At 49.2% G+C, this 20,737-nt stretch overlaps 1 protein-coding gene across 5 annotated transcripts in view; it reads right to left on the bottom strand.

Annotated features, from left to right (window-relative positions):
• The window catches only part of Mv (lysosomal-trafficking regulator mauve), a 118,690-nt gene that overhangs the window by 74,746 nt on the left and 23,207 nt on the right, over nt 1-20,737 (bottom strand). For all 5 annotated transcript variants that reach the window (XM_077674380.1, XM_077674383.1, XM_077674382.1 and 2 more), the window contains 13 exons: nt 20,093-20,253; nt 18,347-18,431; nt 17,814-17,923; nt 16,507-16,635; nt 14,568-14,724; nt 12,563-12,864; nt 11,714-11,903; nt 9,480-9,676; nt 8,685-8,782; nt 7,979-8,117; nt 7,123-7,311; nt 5,997-6,272; nt 4,442-4,676 (listed from right to left, as the gene is read on the bottom strand). In XM_077674380.1, coding sequence (XP_077530506.1) covers nt 4,442-4,676; nt 5,997-6,272; nt 7,123-7,311; nt 7,979-8,117; nt 8,685-8,782; nt 9,480-9,676; nt 11,714-11,903; nt 12,563-12,864; nt 14,568-14,724; nt 16,507-16,635; nt 17,814-17,923; nt 18,347-18,431; nt 20,093-20,253 — 2,268 coding nt within the window. The remainder of the gene's footprint in view (nt 1-4,441; nt 4,677-5,996; nt 6,273-7,122; nt 7,312-7,978; nt 8,118-8,684; nt 8,783-9,479; nt 9,677-11,713; nt 11,904-12,562; nt 12,865-14,567; nt 14,725-16,506; nt 16,636-17,813; nt 17,924-18,346; nt 18,432-20,092; nt 20,254-20,737) is intronic.

The raw sequence follows: 20,737 nt of genomic DNA, 5'->3' as shown, positions 1-20,737 counted from the left end.
CACGTACTAACCATAGTTATCCTAGAAGAACTGCGAGCTGGGATTGTTGGTAAATGTTCATGGTGGGAAAAGCGCTACGACGATGAGGACAAGCAAGTACATGGGACAAAGCGCTTTGTCCCGTGTAGTTGCTTGTCCTCGTCGTCGTAGCGCTTTTCCCACCATGAGCGTAGTTATCCTAGCTCACGTACCAACAATCCTAGCTGCCCTTTTAAAATAACTGATGGAACCAGTAAAGCACCCCCCATAAGAGTTGCTGACATAGCAACAGCTTTTGCCTTCGAAGACCATATCACGATGTGTCAGGAATACTACAGGTGCAGGAAGATAGCATGGAGTGGGTATGTGTGGGAGTGAACTGAAAGGGCACTGCCATTTACCCATGCACTGCTCTACTGTGAGAGGTTGAATCAGTGCGCCGATAGAATTACAAGCTTTTCCAGACTCCCCAGGCATTCCAGTCGTGCAAAAAGAAAAGAAAGAAACTTGCACCGGATGGTGCATTGTTCCACATTATTCCACATGCAATAAACAGCAAGCATTAGCTGAGCTCTGCTAATCCAGACTCAGCAGCTCCCGGGGCAGTCCAAACGTTAGAAGCACTCTTTCGAAGATTCTGAAGACAACACTTTTCAATGTCCTATCTGCAATGCACCCTGCTGTAATACACATTGTTGAGGTAGTGTAGACCGCTTATAACATATGTCGCGGGAGCCGCAAAAATCCGCACTATAAGCGGTACTGCACTATAACCAAAACGTGCGCGAATTCAACCAAATCACCACCTACCTCTCAAGTCATCCTAAATTTTTTATCACCCAAACGCATAGCGCCTAAAAACGAAGGAAGGGTCTTTATTTCGTATTATTTTTAACATCAGCCGCTGCTGCCGGGTCTCACACATTGCAAAAGCGTGGTCTTACAAACGGTGAGTGCGGCTTTAACGTCCGTTGTGTTTGTGTTTTGAAAGACCATGGCTGCGTTTTTTGCGTCTATGAAGATGCCGCAGGACAGGATAAGAAAGGCCAGGGGGATTTTTTTTTTTTACCCCACCTTGTGTTCACGATGCCGAAGGCGGCTGCTTATCAGCGCAACGTACTGGTGGTGGAAATCTTCGCGCGGCTCGCTTGTTCGGGAAGAGCGGTGGCTTATCTGCACAACGTTCTAAAGAGTGAACCGCATGGAGCGATTTCTCGCGAAAACGTGCAGCGCATGCCGCAGGCGCGGCGACGTCGGCGCGGATACAACTGACGTAATGTGTGCGGCGCGGTAAGAGGCGGCAACATGGCGTCGGCACTGGCCGTGAAGCCGTGCAGGCAGCTCCAGCGACCACTTCTAACTGCTCGCTGAAATGCCGCACGAGGCGCAATCGAAGATGCTCATGCAAGAAAAGAGCTGATAATGTGACCGCAAAGTGGAATATAAACTGCCATCCACGCTGCTTGTGAAAGCGCCCATCAAAAAATACCGCGGTGGTAAGCCTAAACTAAAGTCCCCTTATCTGATCGAGGGACTTTAGCCTAAACATCTCTGGCGCGGCTAGCCGGCTCGGAGCGCTTCGAATCTCCCGCCATTAGGTGCGCGTTTTTCCATTGGTGCAAGTCGTCAGGCTCCTCCCACTGCCACGTGAAGAAGCCACCGCGAGCGCGGAATCGTAGACGCGAGCATGAAAAAAACGCACGCGCAACGCCGATGTGCACAATTCTTGTGCGAAAACGGGCCATGCGGTTCACGATTAATAGAAACAACTTGCCACGCGTGGACGGGGAGCCGGTCGCTATCTTCCGAGGTGCATCAAGCAAGGACAGCTGTGGTTATCGCATACGCGTGAACTAAAGGGTGCCTATTTTTTGCTTCTGTGTCGAAGTTAGAGGAGAGCAAGGGGTGCGCGCTGCGTCAGATGGCCGATTTCATCATTTCTTTTTTTCTTTTGCTACCCTAAAACGATGCCCCAGCTGCGCCGGTCGATGAGCAGACCCGCCGAAAAACCGCACTATAAACGGTATTGTGCTTCGGCCAACCGCATCTTAAGCGGTATGCTTATGCATTGAGTTCTATGGGAGGCAAACCGGTGGTCACAAAAACCCGCTTTATATCTGGTCCCGCACTATGAGCGGTTACGTTATAAATGGTCTACACTGTAATAAGAAATTTCGAGCCCTTTCACTATGTACTGCGAAGATGGAATCCCAGCAAAGCCGTATTAACTAGGGGTGTGCGAATATCAATTTTTTAATTTCGAAGCGAATTCGAATAATAAAAACAAAGTTCGAATCGAATCGAATATTTTTCGAATATTTTTCGAATACGAATACTTATTGTTTTTTGTAAAATTAATGTTTTCACCATCTAGAGACACAAAAACTGCAACTTTATTTCACAACAAATCACACAAAGTAAAATTAGGAATTACACAATACCATTGCACTCAACAGGTTAAGGTCTGTACTCACTTAAATGTTAACATGGAGAAAGGTTAACTGCTCTACATGTTCGGGGAGCAGTGACAACCTCCTGCTCGTCACGACTCCACCAGATACCGAAAACAGCCGCTCACTTGAGACACTAGTGGCTGGCATGCCCGAGCCCGTGCACATTGCCGCACGCTGATACAGTAAAACCTCGATGATGCTAATCTCGCGGGACCGCGAAAAATATTCGTATCATCCGAAATTCGTATTAGCCAACACAGACCAAAAAATTGGGCGCTGAAAAAAGTTTTCGTTTATTTCTTTTCTTACTTTCGCGTGAAGAAATTCGTGATTTTTTCTGCTTTTTTTTAACCCCCATGTCGCAAGGCAGCCCTTTCTGGAGCACGTAAAGCTTCGCGCTCGTCTCCTCACTCGCTGTACCCAAGCTCGCTACACGCCGCAACAGTCAAGCGTGAACCGCATGGTGCGTTTTTGCGCGCGATTCGCTCGCCTCGGCTCTGCGAGCGCTGTATTTTCACGCCCACATCGACGATTTCGCGCACGCGGTAGCGCCTACCTCGGTCAGAAAATTACGCACGATGCGCGCGGCAGAATGGAGGAGCCTGATTACTTGCGATGAGATCGAGACAGCCAGCTTGGCTCCGCCGGAGATGGTTAGGCTTAGCACCTCGGCAAATATTTTATGGGCGCTTTTATTAGCGGCGCGGATGATGTTTTATAGTACCGTTTTCGCATGCATTATCAGCTCCTTTACCGCACAAGCAACTTCGTGTCTCCCTTGAGCCGCATTTTAAAGAGCGGTTAGAAGCGGTCGCCCGAGCGCCCGCGCCACTTCGCGGCTGGAGCCGACGCCATGTTGACGCCGCCGGCCGCGCCGCGCGCAGCGTGGGGGTGGTTTCGCGGCGGTGTCAGCGCGTTGGGCTTGCGCAGAGCGTTTTCGCGAGCAGAAAACAACAGTCCGGCCGTTTCTGGAGAAAGAGTGACAAACAGGGAAGTGAGAGCCGTCACTTGCTCGTTCGGCAGTCGGGTGCCTCGCCGGCTTGTTCGTATCTTCCGCCGGGCCGCGCAGGTCCGTTCGTAACAGCCGAAATTTTTCCCATTGCAAACGATGCAATTTCGCCGGGACTTTTCGGAAATTCGTATCATCCCGAAATTCGCACCCCCAGATTCGTACCATCGAAAGTCCACTGTACATAAACACCGATACAGACATGCTCTGATTTTTTTTTTTTTTTTAAGTTTTGGGTGGTTCGAATATTTCGAACAATAAAAGTGTCGTTCGAATCGAATCGAATACCAAAAAATTCGAATCGAATATTCGAAGTTTCGAATATTCGCACACCCCTAGTATTAACGAATAACTATTATTGAGTTAAGTATGGTGACTTACCACATTGTTAGAATAAACACATGTTCACATAACTTCCTTAGAATTAATTTTAAATTTATTTCAGTATTATTTGTTTCAGAATAGCTTCAGTAAAATAAGAGTTACTGCTGTTTTCTGTAGCCATGCTCCCTCCGTAGACAGCTGTGTATTGTAATGTCTACAATTTTGTAATGTTTGCAACTTCACTGCGGACAAATGACCATTAAGGAAAACTTGGCATTGTGGCAGTGTTGTCCTAGCAGACAATTTCACTACTTTTCTTTTTCTGTTCAACAAAACTTGTCGCTGAGCTAGTTGGTACATACTTGAAGAAAGAAGAAAACGTAGCACAAACGAGTCGAGGACAAAGACGAGAAGATACGACAGATACAGGCGGCTGTATCTGTCGTGTCATCTCTTCTTCTGTCGTATCTTCTCTTCTTTGTCCCCATCTAGTTTGCACTACGTTTTCTTCTTTATTTTTTTTTTCTGGATACCTACACTAGATCGAGAGCTACAGAGCATACTGCACTATCTCTGTAGGAGAAAATTCCCCTTCTATGCGGCTCTGTCAACGGACGCAGTTTCGGTCACAACCTAGCCACACACAGCTTCGCTTTAAAAGAGAAACGTGCCCGACCTGAGGCGGGGGCACAGTCGTGGGGCGGCAGGGAGAAGAAGGCGGAGCGCCCCTGCGCCACGTGGGCGTTGGCGGCCCGGTGGAGCAGCAGCAGCAGGTCGAGGCAGCCGCTCAGCCGCTGAGCCAACTCGGAAGGAGCTGCGGGCACCAGCGCCCCGAGGAGCTTCAGCACCAGCGGAAGCGTCCCCGGGGGCCCCAGGCTCACCTGCTGGCTGCCCCCGTCCACCAGCAGCCGCTGTTGCATGGGAAGAAATGGGTCGGGCAACGGCTTGGCTTCAGGCTCGGGCTTGGCTTCATGCACTGCTTTAGGCTACCTATTGTCCGCACCCGCACTTGAACAGATAGAACAATGAGACCGCACCTGAGTTACATCCTTTACGATCAGCGCTGAGCAATTACTGGTATGAATCAGGCTTTCTGATCTCAAGCTAGGCTTCAGGCCTGGCTCAAAGAAACATATTTTAATTGGTATACCAGCACGTGAATAGGTGACCGGTAAAAAGCGCAAAGGCTAATGGGTACGTTGTCTGCTACCACCACTTCCGGTTCGAGATATCTCCTGCCCTCCCGTACGCCTGCGTACACTGGCGACTGTCAGGCGCTTGTGTGTGTGTTGTTTATTTGTCACAGAGTGCTTACCTGTCAGATAAACCCCTAGTAGGGTCAATCGTCGTTATTTATAAAATTCCCGATGCATGAGCGTTTTTTTTCCCGGTGGAAACAGATAAACAAGCACACATGCGCGTGAAAGCCGCCTGCGCACAGGAGGCCACAGGAGCTCCCGAACCGGAAGTAGCGGCTCTCCGCGGGAGAAAACAATGTACCCATGAGACTTCGCACTTTTTACCGGTCACCTATTGACGAAACAGAGAATACAACATGTATCACTAGGTGGTTACTAGGACCACGTTAAACTGAGTAGCACAAACATCTCTTGGCTGACAAGGGCTGCCGCGAATGATCACATTGAAGAACAAACAAAATATCACCACAGAATGCAGAAAGAAGGTGCACAGAATCACTAGAAGCCCCTACAGTCGACACCTTTCAGCTTCCTGCAGCTGCCCAGTTAACACACCCACCTACTGCATTTACTTGCATAATCTTCAAACTTTTTTTCTGTAAAAATCGGTGCGAGTTAAGGGGTGCAAGAATGTTCGGAGGGGGAGGGATTTTGAGTGGTAATAACGAGCTTAAAAAAGATTTGGATAGGTAATATACATAACCAAGGCATTTCCAAGCAGGACTTACCCTCTTAATAAAAGTACAAGGTCGACATAGGCACAAGTACAAAACTTTATTCGCTGCGGCCAGCCGCCACCCAACTTCACCCTCCCGCAATTGTATGGTACATCATGTTAAGCACTCAGAAATTAACTCCACAGGATCTATCCAGAGCCACCCCACAGACCCTGAGAAACTTCAGTGCACCTACCTAGTATATACTTGAACCGAAAGTGGTAAAGGCATACTCCTACTGAGTGTTGCCCAACAGGTAACACAAGTGGCACCAGTGCACAGCCCTGTGGCACTCCACTCGCAATTGATGTCTCACCCTGAGTACCGCCAGCAGTCTTTCCAGGATGGGTGCGGCCTGTGCCAGGTTGTGCTCTCGGTGTGGGTGGCGCTCCCTAAGGAGGGCCCAGGCAGCGGCCAGGAGGCGGCGCCTTCCAATGCCGGGCCTCCAGTGCTCCAGCAGCGTGCCGGCAAGCTGGGGCCACACCAGCAGGGGCTCCTGTCCTGTCGGGTGGCGGACTGCCTCCACGCCTCCACCGTCCCCTCCGCCATCCCACTGGAGCAGTGGGCGACTGCTGCACGCATTCACGGCTACCTGCGTTTCATTCATACAGGGCGTTGCAACAATAAATGAGCATCTTTAAAAATTTCTCCTCAGCAAACTGCCTCTTCGTTTGCACTCAAACTTTAAACGAAGGTCGCATTTTGTGGTCTGCTTTGTTTGACACCAAGAATGGCAAAAGCGCATCTGCTTATTTAGAAAATAAATAAAAACAATTTTTACCTATAGCATAGCCGGTGGCCATCTCAGACATGATGACCACCTTAGAAGTGCGGTGCCACCTGGGGTATTCAAAGCAAAACACAATGACGATTTTCGGGGCAGTGCGTTTTGTTAGGAGTTTGTTTCGGAGGCTTCTGGTGCTAGGCCGGAATTCAGGTAGTGGCAGCTTTGTTCCATTCAAAAGAAGCTTCAATAAGCTTTGCCGAGTCCTCATAAGACCACAATTGAGGACACTGTGACAAGATTCTGTCCCCACATGCAACAAGGGGTCATTAATGCCTCACACGGCCAGAAAACGAGCTCACCATTTTGCCACGGGCGCACTACTGCGTTGCAAAGAATTATGCAAATGACAGTACACATACTAAGAGACCAGAGGAGAAGCAAAGAGCTATGTCACAAGAGTACACGCTTTCCCTCTATCTTTATAGTTCCTCTGCTAAGTTACCTATGAGTGCGGCCGAGTGCTGGCCACACACTTGATTGTTCACGCTAAGACTCGGCAGCTCCGTCCAGGGTGATGATTCACGCATCCTCACAAGAGACCACAATCAACTCAAGCAACCTTTTATTCCTCCTATAATCGCTTTCCTCCGAGCTCCTTAAATGGTGGCTGCCACCACCCCCCATAGCGAATGGCAAACGCAAAACAGGAGCTCACCAGGAGGCAGCGTGGTGAGTCAGCCGCCCACCGCGGGTGTTCCACCAGCTGCCCGAGCAGGTTCAGGGCCTCGGCTGCACCCACTAGCATCCTGGGGGTGCCCCAGGTCGCACTGGGGTGCCCCAGCATGCCCAGGGCAAGCTCCAGGGCAGCCGCTTGTGGACCGTCCTCCGTGGTGCACTCCACCACCTGCGGGCACATCGACTTTAAGCGTGGGAAGCGCTCTGCACATCAGTTTGCCTGTGAAAAGAATGGGAGATCGGATGCAACAGGGGAGGGTGCCTATCCAAGTCCCCATTCTCTCTCCAAGTGATATCAGGTTGCAAACATTTTTAAGGAAAAAAAGTCGGCTCACCCTCCAACTTGTAGGCTGGTTATGGGCATAAACAGGATTAAAGCAGAAGGCATGCACTGCATGTGCATGCCTTCTGAGCTCTCTCTAATGGTGCATGCTGGGATACTTGGCTCCCCACTCTCACCACAAAACGGGACGTAGAAAGCTCATCATCATCATTATCAGCCTATCCAATTACACTGCAGGACAAAACGCCTCTCCTGTAGATCCCCAACCCCTCCCGCCCTGCACTGCCCCAAGTCCAATCATTTGCCTCTGGGTATTTTAATGCCATCCCCCCCATCAAATTAATGGTCTTCTCTTACTTCTAGTCCCGTGTCCCTGTTACCCCACTCTGTTACTTAGTGGTCCATCAGCTGTCATATACCCACACTACAAACCCATAATAATGCATAAATTCTTTGCACTAAAAAAGACCTATTTGTCACTGATTGAATGCACAATCTTCCTCTTTCCCTTTCTTACCACAACCAGAGGTGTGAAATTTATCCTCCTCCTCACCCTGGCTAAGAGGAAGAGGAAAAGGCCTGGGCCCCCAAGACTGGCCGCTGCGTGGTGAAGCTGCCTCTCCCACTGAAGTTGTACAGGTGAGAGCCGCAGAGCGGGCTGGGAGCGAGGAAGTCCACTCCGCTTGTGCTTCCTGAGACAAAAAGAAGAAGAGAGTTGCAAACCTGGCCACTCTCATCCAGACAAAGCCCACACCAGTAACTACGGCCTTGATGCCAGCTTTTAACTTCATAAACTTGCACTAAATTGGATCTGGATGAATTTTTCTTCAACTGCGAAGTTTCAGAAAAAGCTGTACAGCTCTCCTTTGTTGTTGTACGGCTGCCTCAGGTGGACATCAAATTTTCCTTCACAGAAAGTTACTCCACCTTGGGGATTCCCCCTAATATCTGGTCGACAAGCAGGAACTGACCAAACATAATCACGTTATGGTGAGAGCCAAGTGAGGCCCATTTCAGGAGAAGCGGCAAAAAACAGAAAACATTTGTATTTCCTGATACCACCAGTCAGCACCTGCCTGAATTTTATGGTTTTATGGTTTGTAGTGTCTACATCTTATAGTAATGTGATTTATATCTTGTAGTCTATAAATGTGGTCTACACAATGAATTACTAAATTACTGACCCTGATGACATCATTAACAGCTAGTACACTTAAATAGCTTCGTTGTAGTGTTTTAACAACAAAGTTTTTGCTTACTTGGAGGCGTTCAGAAATGAGGCCAAGCCATGGGAAGAGTGCGGGTAACTGACATAGGAGTCGCTCCGCTGGGGAGAGAACCACAGCATGAGATCATCCTGGAAAAAAAAAGACAGTCAGAAATGCAGCTTTCCAAAGCAAAAGGTACCACAGGCGGCAGGAGCTGAATGCTAAAACTAAATGCAATTAGTTGCAAGCCAATCACAGACTGAGCCATCATACAAAAAGAAACATTTGCAGGAAAACTCTTAGGCAGGCATTGCCGAAAAAATTAGCCCCATCTTCCCGAAGGGAACGCTAAGTAGATGCGGAGCATCTCGGGGTTCCGTTGTGTTCGTAGAACTTCATCGGAAGAACGGAGTGAAGTGGAGTCAACCGCAGCAAGCGCTGAAATGAACGCGCGCAACGGGCTACCCGATTTACATTCAAGGTTGAAGGAGAGGAGACGAGAGGAGGAGAGATGCATAAGCGCCGAGCATGCGCCGCGAAAGCAGAAGCGAGAAAGCGGGAGAAGCGAAAGCGAAGTGCACGCAGCTGGTACGAGAGAAGTGGCGGGAGTATCGCGCAGCTGTGGGAGAGAGGGAAGGAGGAGAGTTGCGCATGCGCAGTGTGAGTGCGGACGCCGACACAGGACATGCCCAGACTATAAGATGCTCCGCATCTAATAAATTCTTGAGGCACTCTGCTATACACCAAGCCCTTTTAATGTTGGCGTCACTACCACAGGTGTGGCTTTACCCCGTTTAAACCCTCAAAATTAGATTTTTTTTTTCTTTTCTGTTCGACAGGCCCCACCTCGAGTGCGAAGAGCAGCTCATGGAACTGGCTGGCCAGGGGCCACTTCTTCTTGAGGGAGCCCTTGCGCACCAGACCGGGGCTGATGTCCAGCCGCGTTGACTCCTGGTCCTCGCAGAGCAGGAACGATGTCGGAGCGGCCGCGTCAGCCCCCCTGGAGTACAGAGCCAGGCACTCAGCCGATCCAAGACAGGAGCCTGCGGATATAAGCAAGAAGTTCCATGACCAGAGCAGACAGCTCACCTAAGAGACATACCGTATTTTCGTGCGTATAACCCGCACCAAAAATTAGAACATTTCAGGGGCAAAGTACGGGTGCGGATTATAAGCGGGGTTTTTTTTTTAGTGCAGCTTCACGGAAATGCGCATTGTGCCGTGAAGCATTGACTAAGCCTTCCATGGCAGCGATAGCGCAAAATATACAAGGACAACGAAGAAGAAACAAAGACGAAAACAAGAAAAAAGCGAACGCAAACATCATGGATGGTACTGAAGATGACCTTGTGTACAACAGTGCAGACTGCTGCTCAAGTGATAGCTCTAGCGAGAGCAGTGACACCGAGTTAATTGCGACTTTCACCTTGCAGTCAGGGTATAACACTTGCTAAATATACGCTCTTTCTATCTACATAGTATGTGATGTGTTGCTTGAGCAGCAGCTTTGGTGCAGCCTTTCCTGTACCAAATTTGCAGGCAATACGTCAGGATTTTTTTTTTCTTTTCCGGCGGGCTGAAAGTGGGGGTGCGGATTATATTCCGGGGCGGGTTATACACGCTAAAATACGGTAGTTTAACCTGTGACTCCACCGTTTCACGGGGAAAGTAGACAAGATTAAGCGAGGCAAAAGGGCCGGACTGCTCTGCTTCATCCTGTAGGGATGTTGGACGGAGCATGTCATTCTTGACGACCAGAGATAAACTTGTCAGGCGTGAAAGGTGTGCCGGCCTGTGGTTTTTTACGAAGTGAAGGAAGGGGTCCAATTCTATCCAGGCCATTCTTGCTGGTTGGTCACACACCATTCTACCACATTCTTCGACCACGCAACCTGGTGGCATCTTGCCAAAACATGCCTTGTACAAGCACAAGACCGACACAGACACTGAGCTACACACAGATACGTTGGTGTGCTATTTTTTTTTTTGCTTGAACTAACCTCAAAGTTGCAAAACAGTCATTATTAGCAGTGAATATGCATTAAATGTACAATACGACATGTATGTGTGATGTATAACTTGGAGAAAAACAAATCTCATTTTAAAAATTCGACATATTGAGGGGCCCAAACTATTGAACCCCTCGGAAGGCACATATGATAAGTACTGTATTGATAATGGTGGATATGCACAGGGTAACGTCCCCCATACTTGACCACTCCATGTCCAGCGACCAAGTAGGCTTAACGAAGAAGTGGTACAACACATGAGTTGCTGAACGTGTGCGCACTTAACCCATTGTGGTGTTTCTATGCACACGTCATCTTGTGGCAGTCATTCCAATAGATTCGGCGATGTGCTAAGGTCCGTGCTAGCAATGGGATTCCAGTCGCGCGGAAGATTTGTGTTCACTGAATTCGCTTCACCCCCTGCTCCCCCTCTACTCCCTCTCGCCCCTCCTCCATTTTCCCTGTTGCTTCACACACAGACCGCTCTGTGTAAGACACACCACAAAGTGGGTGAAGTAAATGCCAAAAAATGGTCGCCATCCCGCCCTGCGAAAGTGGATGTCGAGCGAAGCTATTGTAAACCACTACAAATGCTGATGGGGAGGGAGGGTATGAAATGTTTTTCGTCATCTCGGCAAGCTTGTCGCTTGCACTCGGCTACTGTGGCAGCTAATGCTGGGTCCTGCCTAGCCTGATGCATGCGCTCGGCGTCTTGTGCAAGAACTGCTCTATTTAGTGACACTAGTCCTGCTTATAGCCTTCAAACATAATCTGCAAACAATCTTTACCAGGTACACATGGTGGGGGTGGGTCCCATTGTTTACAGGCGCATTATCATCCCTAATGCGGTCTCGATTCTCTTGTTTTGTGTTTGTTTTAAAGAATAGTGAACTCTATGCTGCTTGCTTGATTAGCCTGACGCATACGCTCGGCGCCTTAGGCGAGAACTGCTGGGTCCTGCCTGTGTTTTTTGTTCACGACAAGAAGTTCTCCAACCGACTACAGGCTAACAGCTTCGCTTTAAAACGCTGACCGCATTAAAGAAAAGTGATAGGGGCAAGAGGCACGGACCGCGGAAAAGCAGCAGGTTCCCCAGGTCCCAGGAGACTCCGCCGCCGACCAGGGCCACCGAGTCCCCCGTGTCGGCCCCCTGACCAATCAGGAGCACGGGCCCGGGCTGGTGCGAGCAGCCGCCACCCGACCACCCTTCCAGGGGAAGGTGCCACGAGCGACTGTGGCGACCGTCCACGGTCAGAGTCACCTGCGGAGAGGGACAGTGCACATGTCAAGACAATGCAGAGTGACGCATAATGGCATACAAATCAGTCGAACCTTAGAGAAAATGGCAGCTGGTCCCAGCTGTTTTATGGCCAGATTACCAGCTGGACGCTGCTGGTCCCAGTTGGTACCACCCTAAACAAAGATGGTAGCAGCCTGAACCAACCCTCGAGAAAGCAAAAGATAACTTCTCAAAATGGCCGAAAGTGAGCTTTCGACAACTGGTAAGAGACTGACTGCTTGCTGCTGAATGGCATCGACACGACGACCGCGAGCTGCGCGAACGCCATCTAGTTGCACGCACATGAAACCAGCTCAATGACTGTGTAAGTAATGACTGAGACGTGGCACTAGGCTGCCATCCGGGTTAGGGCACCTGGACACAGCGCTCTCTGCCAAATGGAGCGGCGGCGGAAAGGGCGAGCAGTGGGAAGCGCGTGCATCATGTGGGTTTTGCAAGGAGGCGACTTTCACCGCTGCTATTCTAGGGCTGCGAGTATTATGCGAGGAAACAAAAAAATTCAAATTTTGGTGGCTCACATTAGGGGTGCAAGCATTACGCAAGTCGGATTACGCGAGTAAATACGGTACATCAAGTAACTCTGACAGATACCGACAACACTCTGATGCATAACAACTGACCGAGGCGTAAGAGGAGGATCCCCCGTCCCCCGAGCCGTGCGTCACCCCTGCCGCCTGCTGCTCATGGTAGGCCAGGGCCAGGTGGTGCCAGCCGTGGCCCGCCAGGGCCCTCTCGAAGCTGCACTGAGAGGCCGCATTGCAAGCGGCCGCAGCACTCTCGCAGGCCTCTTCCCCAGGTCCCTGGGTGAGCCAGAGGGAGACGGTGCCCTTCTCCACGTCCTCCGCCCACAGCTCGCACAGGAACGGGCCGCAGCCCAGTGAGACCAGGTGCAGACGCGAAGCTGGGGCGCCCGCCTCGTGGCCTGGGACGTTGCGAAAGGAAGGGGTGTGGGAGGGAAGGCATTGATTGATTGATTGTAGGGTTTAACGCGCCGACGCAACACAGGCGATGAGGCACGCCGTAGTGGAGGGCTCCGGATTAATTTTGACCACCTGGGGATCTTTAACGTGCGCCGAAATCTCCAACACACGGGTGTGACAAGACATCGCATCCGACCGCCACCCACAAAATGTTTGAAGCACAGTGTATGGTGAATACAAAAGGTAACTGCGTCGGCATGACGTCTATGTACCCGTCAAAAAAAGAAACAGAATATCAGCATGCACGCTGGCCCCGCGCACATTGCCCAAATTTCTTCCAGGCGCTCTTCGATTTAGTCTCGAACACACCATGGATAGTCCGTGGGTAGTCCGAGGATTCTTCACGACATGAGGGTGTACAGGAAAAACAAACGCCGAACTGCTTCTCTGGCAGGGAGTCCACAGCGAGTTCGAGAATGTAAATCAAAGAGCCTCACTCATTCTGCATCTGCCTTTGTACGCGAGTGAAAAAATACAGTTGATGTCCAGCACTAGTCCTGTGTGCTGTCTTTCTTATTAAAGGGACACTGAAGTGAATTTGTGAAGCTCCCGTTTTTGTTTGCACTGCGTAGACTGGCTCAAATAAACACACTTTTCAGCATTTATCCGGGCGATAAGGCGGTATTTATTTTACAAAGCCTGAAACAAGAAAAACTACCACGTACGGTTTGCGGCGGCCACACCATCTAACAGCAGTGATGTCAATACAAGGTGCTACGTGATTTGACGATGTCCAAGATTAGGATTCAAACCCATTTCGGTTTCGGTCCTTGGAAACAAGATGTTTGGCATCCGACGTTATCGTTGGATGGGTATTCTCGATATCTCAGTAGTCGGTACACCGCACTTCTGCCGTGTTGTCGGCTGTAAAGTGCATCAGATAAGCCTACCAGGACGGCTTAGAATCGTAGCAATCACGAGCCGAGGCCAACCCAGTGGATGAACGCCCTTCGAGACGCCACAGACACTCAAATGCCATGCGCTTTTCCCCCATATTTGGAGCTTGCCTCACACATGCCTGTATCGTAAAAAGCGTGTTCGCACCAGGCCAAGAGTCGGCTGATTCTGGCCTGTGCCCACTGCCCCCAAGTAGTCAGTGCTTGTGGCAACAGCACGTTAACGAGAATTCGCTAGCGTGCCAGTGTCAGTCTGCGCGCGTTCTGCGAACTTGCTCGTGGAGCAATGAACGTTACAGCACAAAAATGGTGAATTTAGTATAAAAAACATTGCCTCAAAACAAAAAAAAATCAACTTAAAAAAAAAAGACACCCAATGTCAGGTATTTGAACCTGTGACTAAGCCAACTCTAAAAGGGGCACAAATATACAGTATATAATGTAATGTATCATTTTTTTGGGGAGGAAAGGTTAGCAGACAGGAAAAGACAACACTAAGCTGCATACAATCATCATCGTACTACTCCAAACGTTGCTGTCAAGCCAATGCATCAAGGATCCCTTTGTCCCCACTTCGTTAAAAGAACACCACCTTCCCTTATTTAGCTAAATCGTCTTGAGCACCGAACAGTACACAAGGCGTACTGCGCCACCTGGCGTACCGGCGTATCGTCGTACTGGCGTACTGCATGACAAAGAAAATGCGGGCGGAGAAAAAGCAGGTGGGCGCTGAGTCCCAGCTCACCCACCCACGACAGAGCTCCATCGCAGCGCCAGCCAGAAGGAGACAGAGAAGCCTTCTTGGCGTGGACACCAGCCCCCGTGGTCCACCAGCGGAAGCACCAGCACTGCCTGGTTCGACGCTCCTCCAGGCGGAAGGTCGGCCAGTCGCCCCTCCGCCTCCCCCTGTGCAAAGTGTGCGGGCGGTGGCTTCACATGTACCGTATTTACACGATTGTAAGTTGATTCGAATGTAGGTCGACCCCCCAAAATTGCATCTCCCAAAAAAGAAAAAAAAAAAGTGCGAGTGCAGAAAGCAGCCCGTTTGAACGCTGCTGTAAATGAGCGCCAAAAGAGTTCTTCGGGCCCAGGGCACTCATGACGGACGGGACAATTCATCACAACCCAGAAGTGACACAAGAACGCGGCAACGCGGCTGACTAGAAAATTGTATCACAAAGAGAAGCTCTTCTATCAACTACCAATACTTCCCATACGGCGGCTCTTCCATCACTGGTTGATGCTCCCACAAGAGCCGTACGCTCGTGGTGCGTGCAGTAGATGTTAAAAAAGAAAAGCTTTTGTATAAGCACGCGGAATAACCATGCGCTGTGGGTTGAGCGGGAAACTTTATTCACAATCATGAGAACACATTCACTGCGAGATGCGCTATTGGCAGCGGCCACTGCCGCACGATATCAAAACAAACAACATGGCGGCTGCCAGAAGCAGCCGCTCGCGATTTCCTCTAATTCATGAATACGTTATTCGCATTCAAGAAGCGTTTTGTTCGTCTTTAATAAACAAAATAAGTATTAACGAATTCCTTGAATCAATGCACGGTGCTGACGTAGGCACAATCATATCACGTTGTTCAGTACACTTCCGAATCGTCTTCTTGGCTGGAAGAGGTACCAAAGGCTAGTTTTTTTAAAACTGAACAATTCAGCATTTTGTCTTCATCAGCTGTCTAACCAAGTGCCACCCAAGCAACCACCAGACGTCCGTTGCAGAGCCGATGGGCATACCATGTACGTCCATGGGACGTCCGGATTTAAACACTTCCGTACGTCCGAAACTGGATGCGTTTTGGACGTTCAGTAAAAGTTTACAGAATCACAGATGTTGTATTGAGGAGAAGCATATATTCCTACAACGAATACTCACAACACCAACACGAACATGGTAACCCTGCTTCCCAGTTGTGTTAGCGGTTCTCAATTTTTATATACCCTTCTTCACAGAGACCATCCTTGGAGTCAGTGAGGTGCTTCAGAAAAGTTAGAAAATTATGCTTAATTTTAGTAACACAGAGATGAAACTTCCAATATACAAGTCAGGGTGTTGATGTAAAAAATATTTTTAATATAAAAATAGAGTATCTTTAACGTTTTTGCTTTTACTTTCGATTTACGCCATTATTTGATGCTTCTTGGTAACTTTCTACGTCCACAAGCATGTGTCCTTCAGACATGCAAAAATGTATATCCTTTGTGCATCCGTTGCTGGATGACCGCAGTACGTTCGCAAATGTACACCCAAGAGCAGAAGTTTACGGACCCCGAAATCAGCAATTTTGAGATATTTCTCTGCCGCATGGCACCCCGGAGTACTATGGGCGGTAGTTTCATTCGTTCAGTACATATACGACATCTCACATGCATGCGACAGTTTGTTGGGCTGCTATACGAAGAGAAATAACCTAAAATTGCCATTTCCCTGGTCCGTAAACTTTTGCTCGTGGCTGTACAACCAAGCATGGACGTACAGTGGCTGTCCAAACTTGGCATTGGATGTTTTTCGGGCGTCCCACGGATGTCCGTGGTTGCTTGGGCATGTCTAACAGCATCGGCACCCAGTGGATGTGTCCCTAGGATGCTAGTCCCTAGGATTCAAGTCCTCAGTCCCTCGGATTCAAGGCTCAGAAGGGTCAAAGTGGATCGCGGAAATGACGACGGACGACCTCACCTGCGGTGCGGTAGGGATGAGCATGACCTCGTCATCATCGTCGGCTGCCAGGGCCGGGAACTGCAGCCAGCACTGGGGCCCGCGATCTCCGCAGTTGGCCAGGGCCAGGAGACCCTGCAGAATGGGGCCCTGCGAACAAACAGAACGAGGACTAAGGTGGTCCATACAGGTTGTCACATTTGCAATCACAGCTGCTGCAATTAGCAGGGAGAGAAAGCTTCCCTAGCACTCTTCCCTAGCACTACAGCTTCCCTAGCACTCTCCCTAGCACTAGGAGAGCTTCCCTGGCACTCTTCCCAACAGCTTCTCTAGCACTCTTACCTAGCACACAGCTTCCCTAGCACTCTCCCTAGAGCACTAGGGAGAGCTTCCCCAGCACTCTCCCCAAAAGCTTCCCTAGCACTCGGACTCCTCCATGGGGAAAGTTTGCTGCAAAATCAGCTTTTCCTGGTCCGCTCAAAACTGATTGATTGATTGTAGGGTTTAACGCGCCGACGCAACACAGGCGATGAGGCGCGCCGTAGTGGAGGCCTCCGGATTAATTTTGACCACCTGGGGATCTTTAACGTGCGCCGAAATCTCGCACACACGGGCGTTTTTGCTTTTCGCCTCCATCAGAAAAGTGGCCGCCGTGGCCGGGAATCGAACTCGCGACCTCGTGCTCAGCAGCGCAACGTCTTAGCCACTGAGCCACCACGGCGGGTCCCGCTCAAAACTACTCGGTCCCCCATTTTTTAATGTTCTAAAAATATATCCCAGCTTTCGGGATCAGACTTTAATGGGTAGCTGTTACCAGTTGAGAGGAAACAATTTGCCGTGACCAAGAGTTTACGGCTCCAATAGAAGTTTGCCTCCTGCAATTATGCACATACGCTTCCTGTGAGAGAGAGTTAAATGAGCTGTAGAATTTTGAATATTTATATTTTCGGTGAACTCGAGGTTAGAGGGAAAGAAATTTTCCATGGAATCCTGCATGAGATTCAAGTTCAGCCAGAGGTACTGAAATTTTTTTCCCCTGCGCTGCGAGGCGTCGAAGCAAGTGTCTGCAAAACGCTGCAATTCCAAGTTCAACTGCTGACACTGCGTGTATGTTCTTACAAGCTGTGATTAAACAGCACCAAGCACTCCTGCTGGAATACTTTGTCAATGGCTCTTCCTTGTGACCGCAAACTTCTTTACGGCTCGTACACAAGGTGCAGTAACACCCAGACCTACAGCCTTACTGCTGGCACTACATCTTAGCAAAAATGTAGTGCCAGAAAGTGGCACCAGAGGGATTCCCGTTGTAGGAGAGAGCGCACACTCACGAAGGCCGACTGGGTTCCCTTGAGCAGGCCCATGTAGGCCACCAGGTCTTGGGAGGAGAGGCTGCGCCGGCAGAACAGCACCAGCAGCGACACCAGGCTCTCCTGGAGCTCTGCGGTCAAACGCCGATCATCAACATAATCATCATTATCATCACCACCACCACGCACTACAAACAGTCAAGCCAGATCACCCTACAGACTTTTGAGTAATGTCATCGAAAGTATTCTCTTCTCTACATTTTCTAAGAGGTGCAACTATTACATGGACAAAAAACTTTTTTTTTCCCAATAATGGTTGTTTTTGTGTTGTGGAGAATTGCCCTCCTTAAGTTAGAGTACTCGCATGCACGTACCATGCTAAAAAAAGTGGAAGGGAAGGGAGGGGGGGCGAACACCACTTTCACTTTCACGTGCAAAGACGTTATCCCTAAAGTCCAGCTCTTCTTCTCTCTAAGCTCATCTGGATGTCCCTGCTTCTGGTTAGGTCACCTTGCGTCCTGTTTCGATAGTTTGTCACGTGTCACCCCACGCACCCAGAGTGTGGTGCTCCAGCAAGTCCGGCTGGTCCGGAAGATGGAGCAGGCAGCCTAGGCCATGGCACAGCTTTCCCACAGCACCCTGCATACACGGCATAGGCACTAGTTCATCATCATCATCATCATCACACACCCCAAACAATGGTCACCACCACCAACGTTGTCCACTATGAACAGTGAAATCACGACTGGTTTAGGGAGAAAGACTGCTGTCGACGATGGTAACACTGTAGAACGTAGATACAGGGAGCCACAAAATAAAACAGACCAAGTAAGCAGCATGCAAAAACTATTGGCACAACACCTTCCCGTGCAGTGCCTGCTGTCGAGATAGCCAAGTGCATGTGCATGTCTTTCGCGGGTCAATGCACGTAAACTTTCTTGATACATACGCACATCCATTGTGATCGCTCATCATTAACCACAGTGATGTTCATGACAATAGGTCATAATATATGTACACATGCATAGAAAAACCCTGCTAATTCTAAACCATAACTTGAGGGAAAAAATTTCAGTCAGGTGATGTTTCACGTTTGTGAAATACCAAAAAATTCCCTGCAAATATTTGCACGGAAGTTCCTTGCAAATATTTAGCACACCCGAAGCCTGGGCCAAAAATTGATTATTTTTGCAACTAAATGCAGATGCAAAGCTCATTTATCTATAATAAAAAAAAATGTTAAATGCCAGTTCTTGCAACATAGGTCACCCATGACTGATTGTTTATTAAAAAAAAGCATCAACTATTTCTGTATGTTATTTATAAAAAACGTTGTGAAGGCAGCTTTGTTTTACCATCAAATTTGGCTGAGAAAAGAACCATACAGGCATTTGAAACACCTGACAACCAAATATGTCCGAAAAAAAATTACTACGCAACATGGGGCAATGACACAGAGACCCGAGAAATGAAGAACCAACCAAAAAAAAATTGCAAACGAAAACATTCATTAATGATAGAGGGCATGTATCATTGCATGCACCTGTTAAAGTTAGGTTACTCTGTTGACACAAGAACTAGAGTGAGCTCACAGCTCAATTCCAGCTTCCAACATCGCTTTAAATGACGGCCCCTTCACCAAACTTCGGCCAAAGAAATTTAAAGTTCACCCTGACAGCCCTTTCGAGATAGCCGGGTATAAACATATGTGGTTGGCAAAGGTGACTGGTTTTTGTATTCAAAAATGCTCTAAGTTAATTATTAAAACACCGAGTTAACTGAGATTGAGGTAACGAGGTGCCACCAATCAAGCCCCATGTCCCCACCCAGGAAAAATGGTGCGCTTTATGAAGGGAGCTCACATTAACACGCAAGACTTTAAGGTAACGAAGCTGTACGCAACCTTAACGACAGTTTAAGTCCACGATTGCAGCCGATTTGCTTCTTCTTCGCTGCCTCAACAACATTCACTCCATCATTGTTGCTATAAGTGTGAGCTTCGGCATTTTCTTGGTTTTTTTAACTGTCGGGCGGTCGGTGCAATCTTGGCCAATCTCCCTAAGTGGGTATGCTTAACTTGACAAACGTGCTCCTGGGACGCTAGGTGGTCGTCACGAGGCACGCACGCACGAGCGCTCGGCCTTTTCTTGGTTTTGTTAACAATCGCGCGGTCACCGCGACGCCCGCGCTCATGTCCGCATGCTCGGCAACTTCTTCGTATTTTTAACTGCGGACATGAAAAATTACGATTTGCTAAACAGCTTCGCTGTTGATATGAGAGAATGGGTGCGGGCGCCCACCTGCTTGACGAAGAGGGTGAGCAGGAGCGGGTGCTGGGAGCAGAGGGTGGTCAGCCTCTGGATTGCGTGCAGGGCCACCTCCGCGCGGGTGGGGCACAGACGGCACACCAGGTCCAGGACCAGGGAGCACACCTCCTCATAGCACACCACCGACACGTCCCCTGCGCGTGTGCGGGGGATATCCTCAAGAACACAACCTCCCACTCCTGCCCTCGCACCTCCCTCCTGTCTCCTTTCACCAAAGCTTCCCACAGACAATGCTGCCACTGGGTTTCTGTGAAACGACACTACCGTATTTGTTCGAATACAAGGCAAGGTTTTTTCCCCCAAATCCGTAGTCTCAAAGTCATACTACACCGCCTTATATTCGAACCTCTCTCTCTCTCTCTCTGTGTGCGTGCGTGCGTGCACGCGTGGTGATTTTTGTTTCTCCAAACTGCACCCTCGCCTTACAATCATGACCACCTTATAAATGAAAACGAATAAGGTACTGCTGGCATGGTAAGAAGTTACTTTCGAACAGAACTTGCATGTGGGAAAAGCTGAGAAGTGCAATCATGGGCAAATGAAACCCAAGCACGAAAATATGAGCCAGAACACACAAAATTGAGAAGTACTGCTCGATACTGTGCTGACAAAAGTAAT

Source organism: Haemaphysalis longicornis, unplaced genomic scaffold (genome assembly GCF_048455015.1).
Source record: "Haemaphysalis longicornis isolate Haplotype H1 unplaced genomic scaffold, Haemaphysalis longicornis Haplotype H1 scaffold_6, whole genome shotgun sequence".
In the NCBI taxonomy this organism is placed as follows: domain Eukaryota; kingdom Metazoa; phylum Arthropoda; class Arachnida; order Ixodida; family Ixodidae; genus Haemaphysalis; species Haemaphysalis longicornis.
The sequence above is the reverse complement of the archived record's forward strand: the minus strand, read 5'-3'. Positions and strand labels throughout refer to the sequence as shown.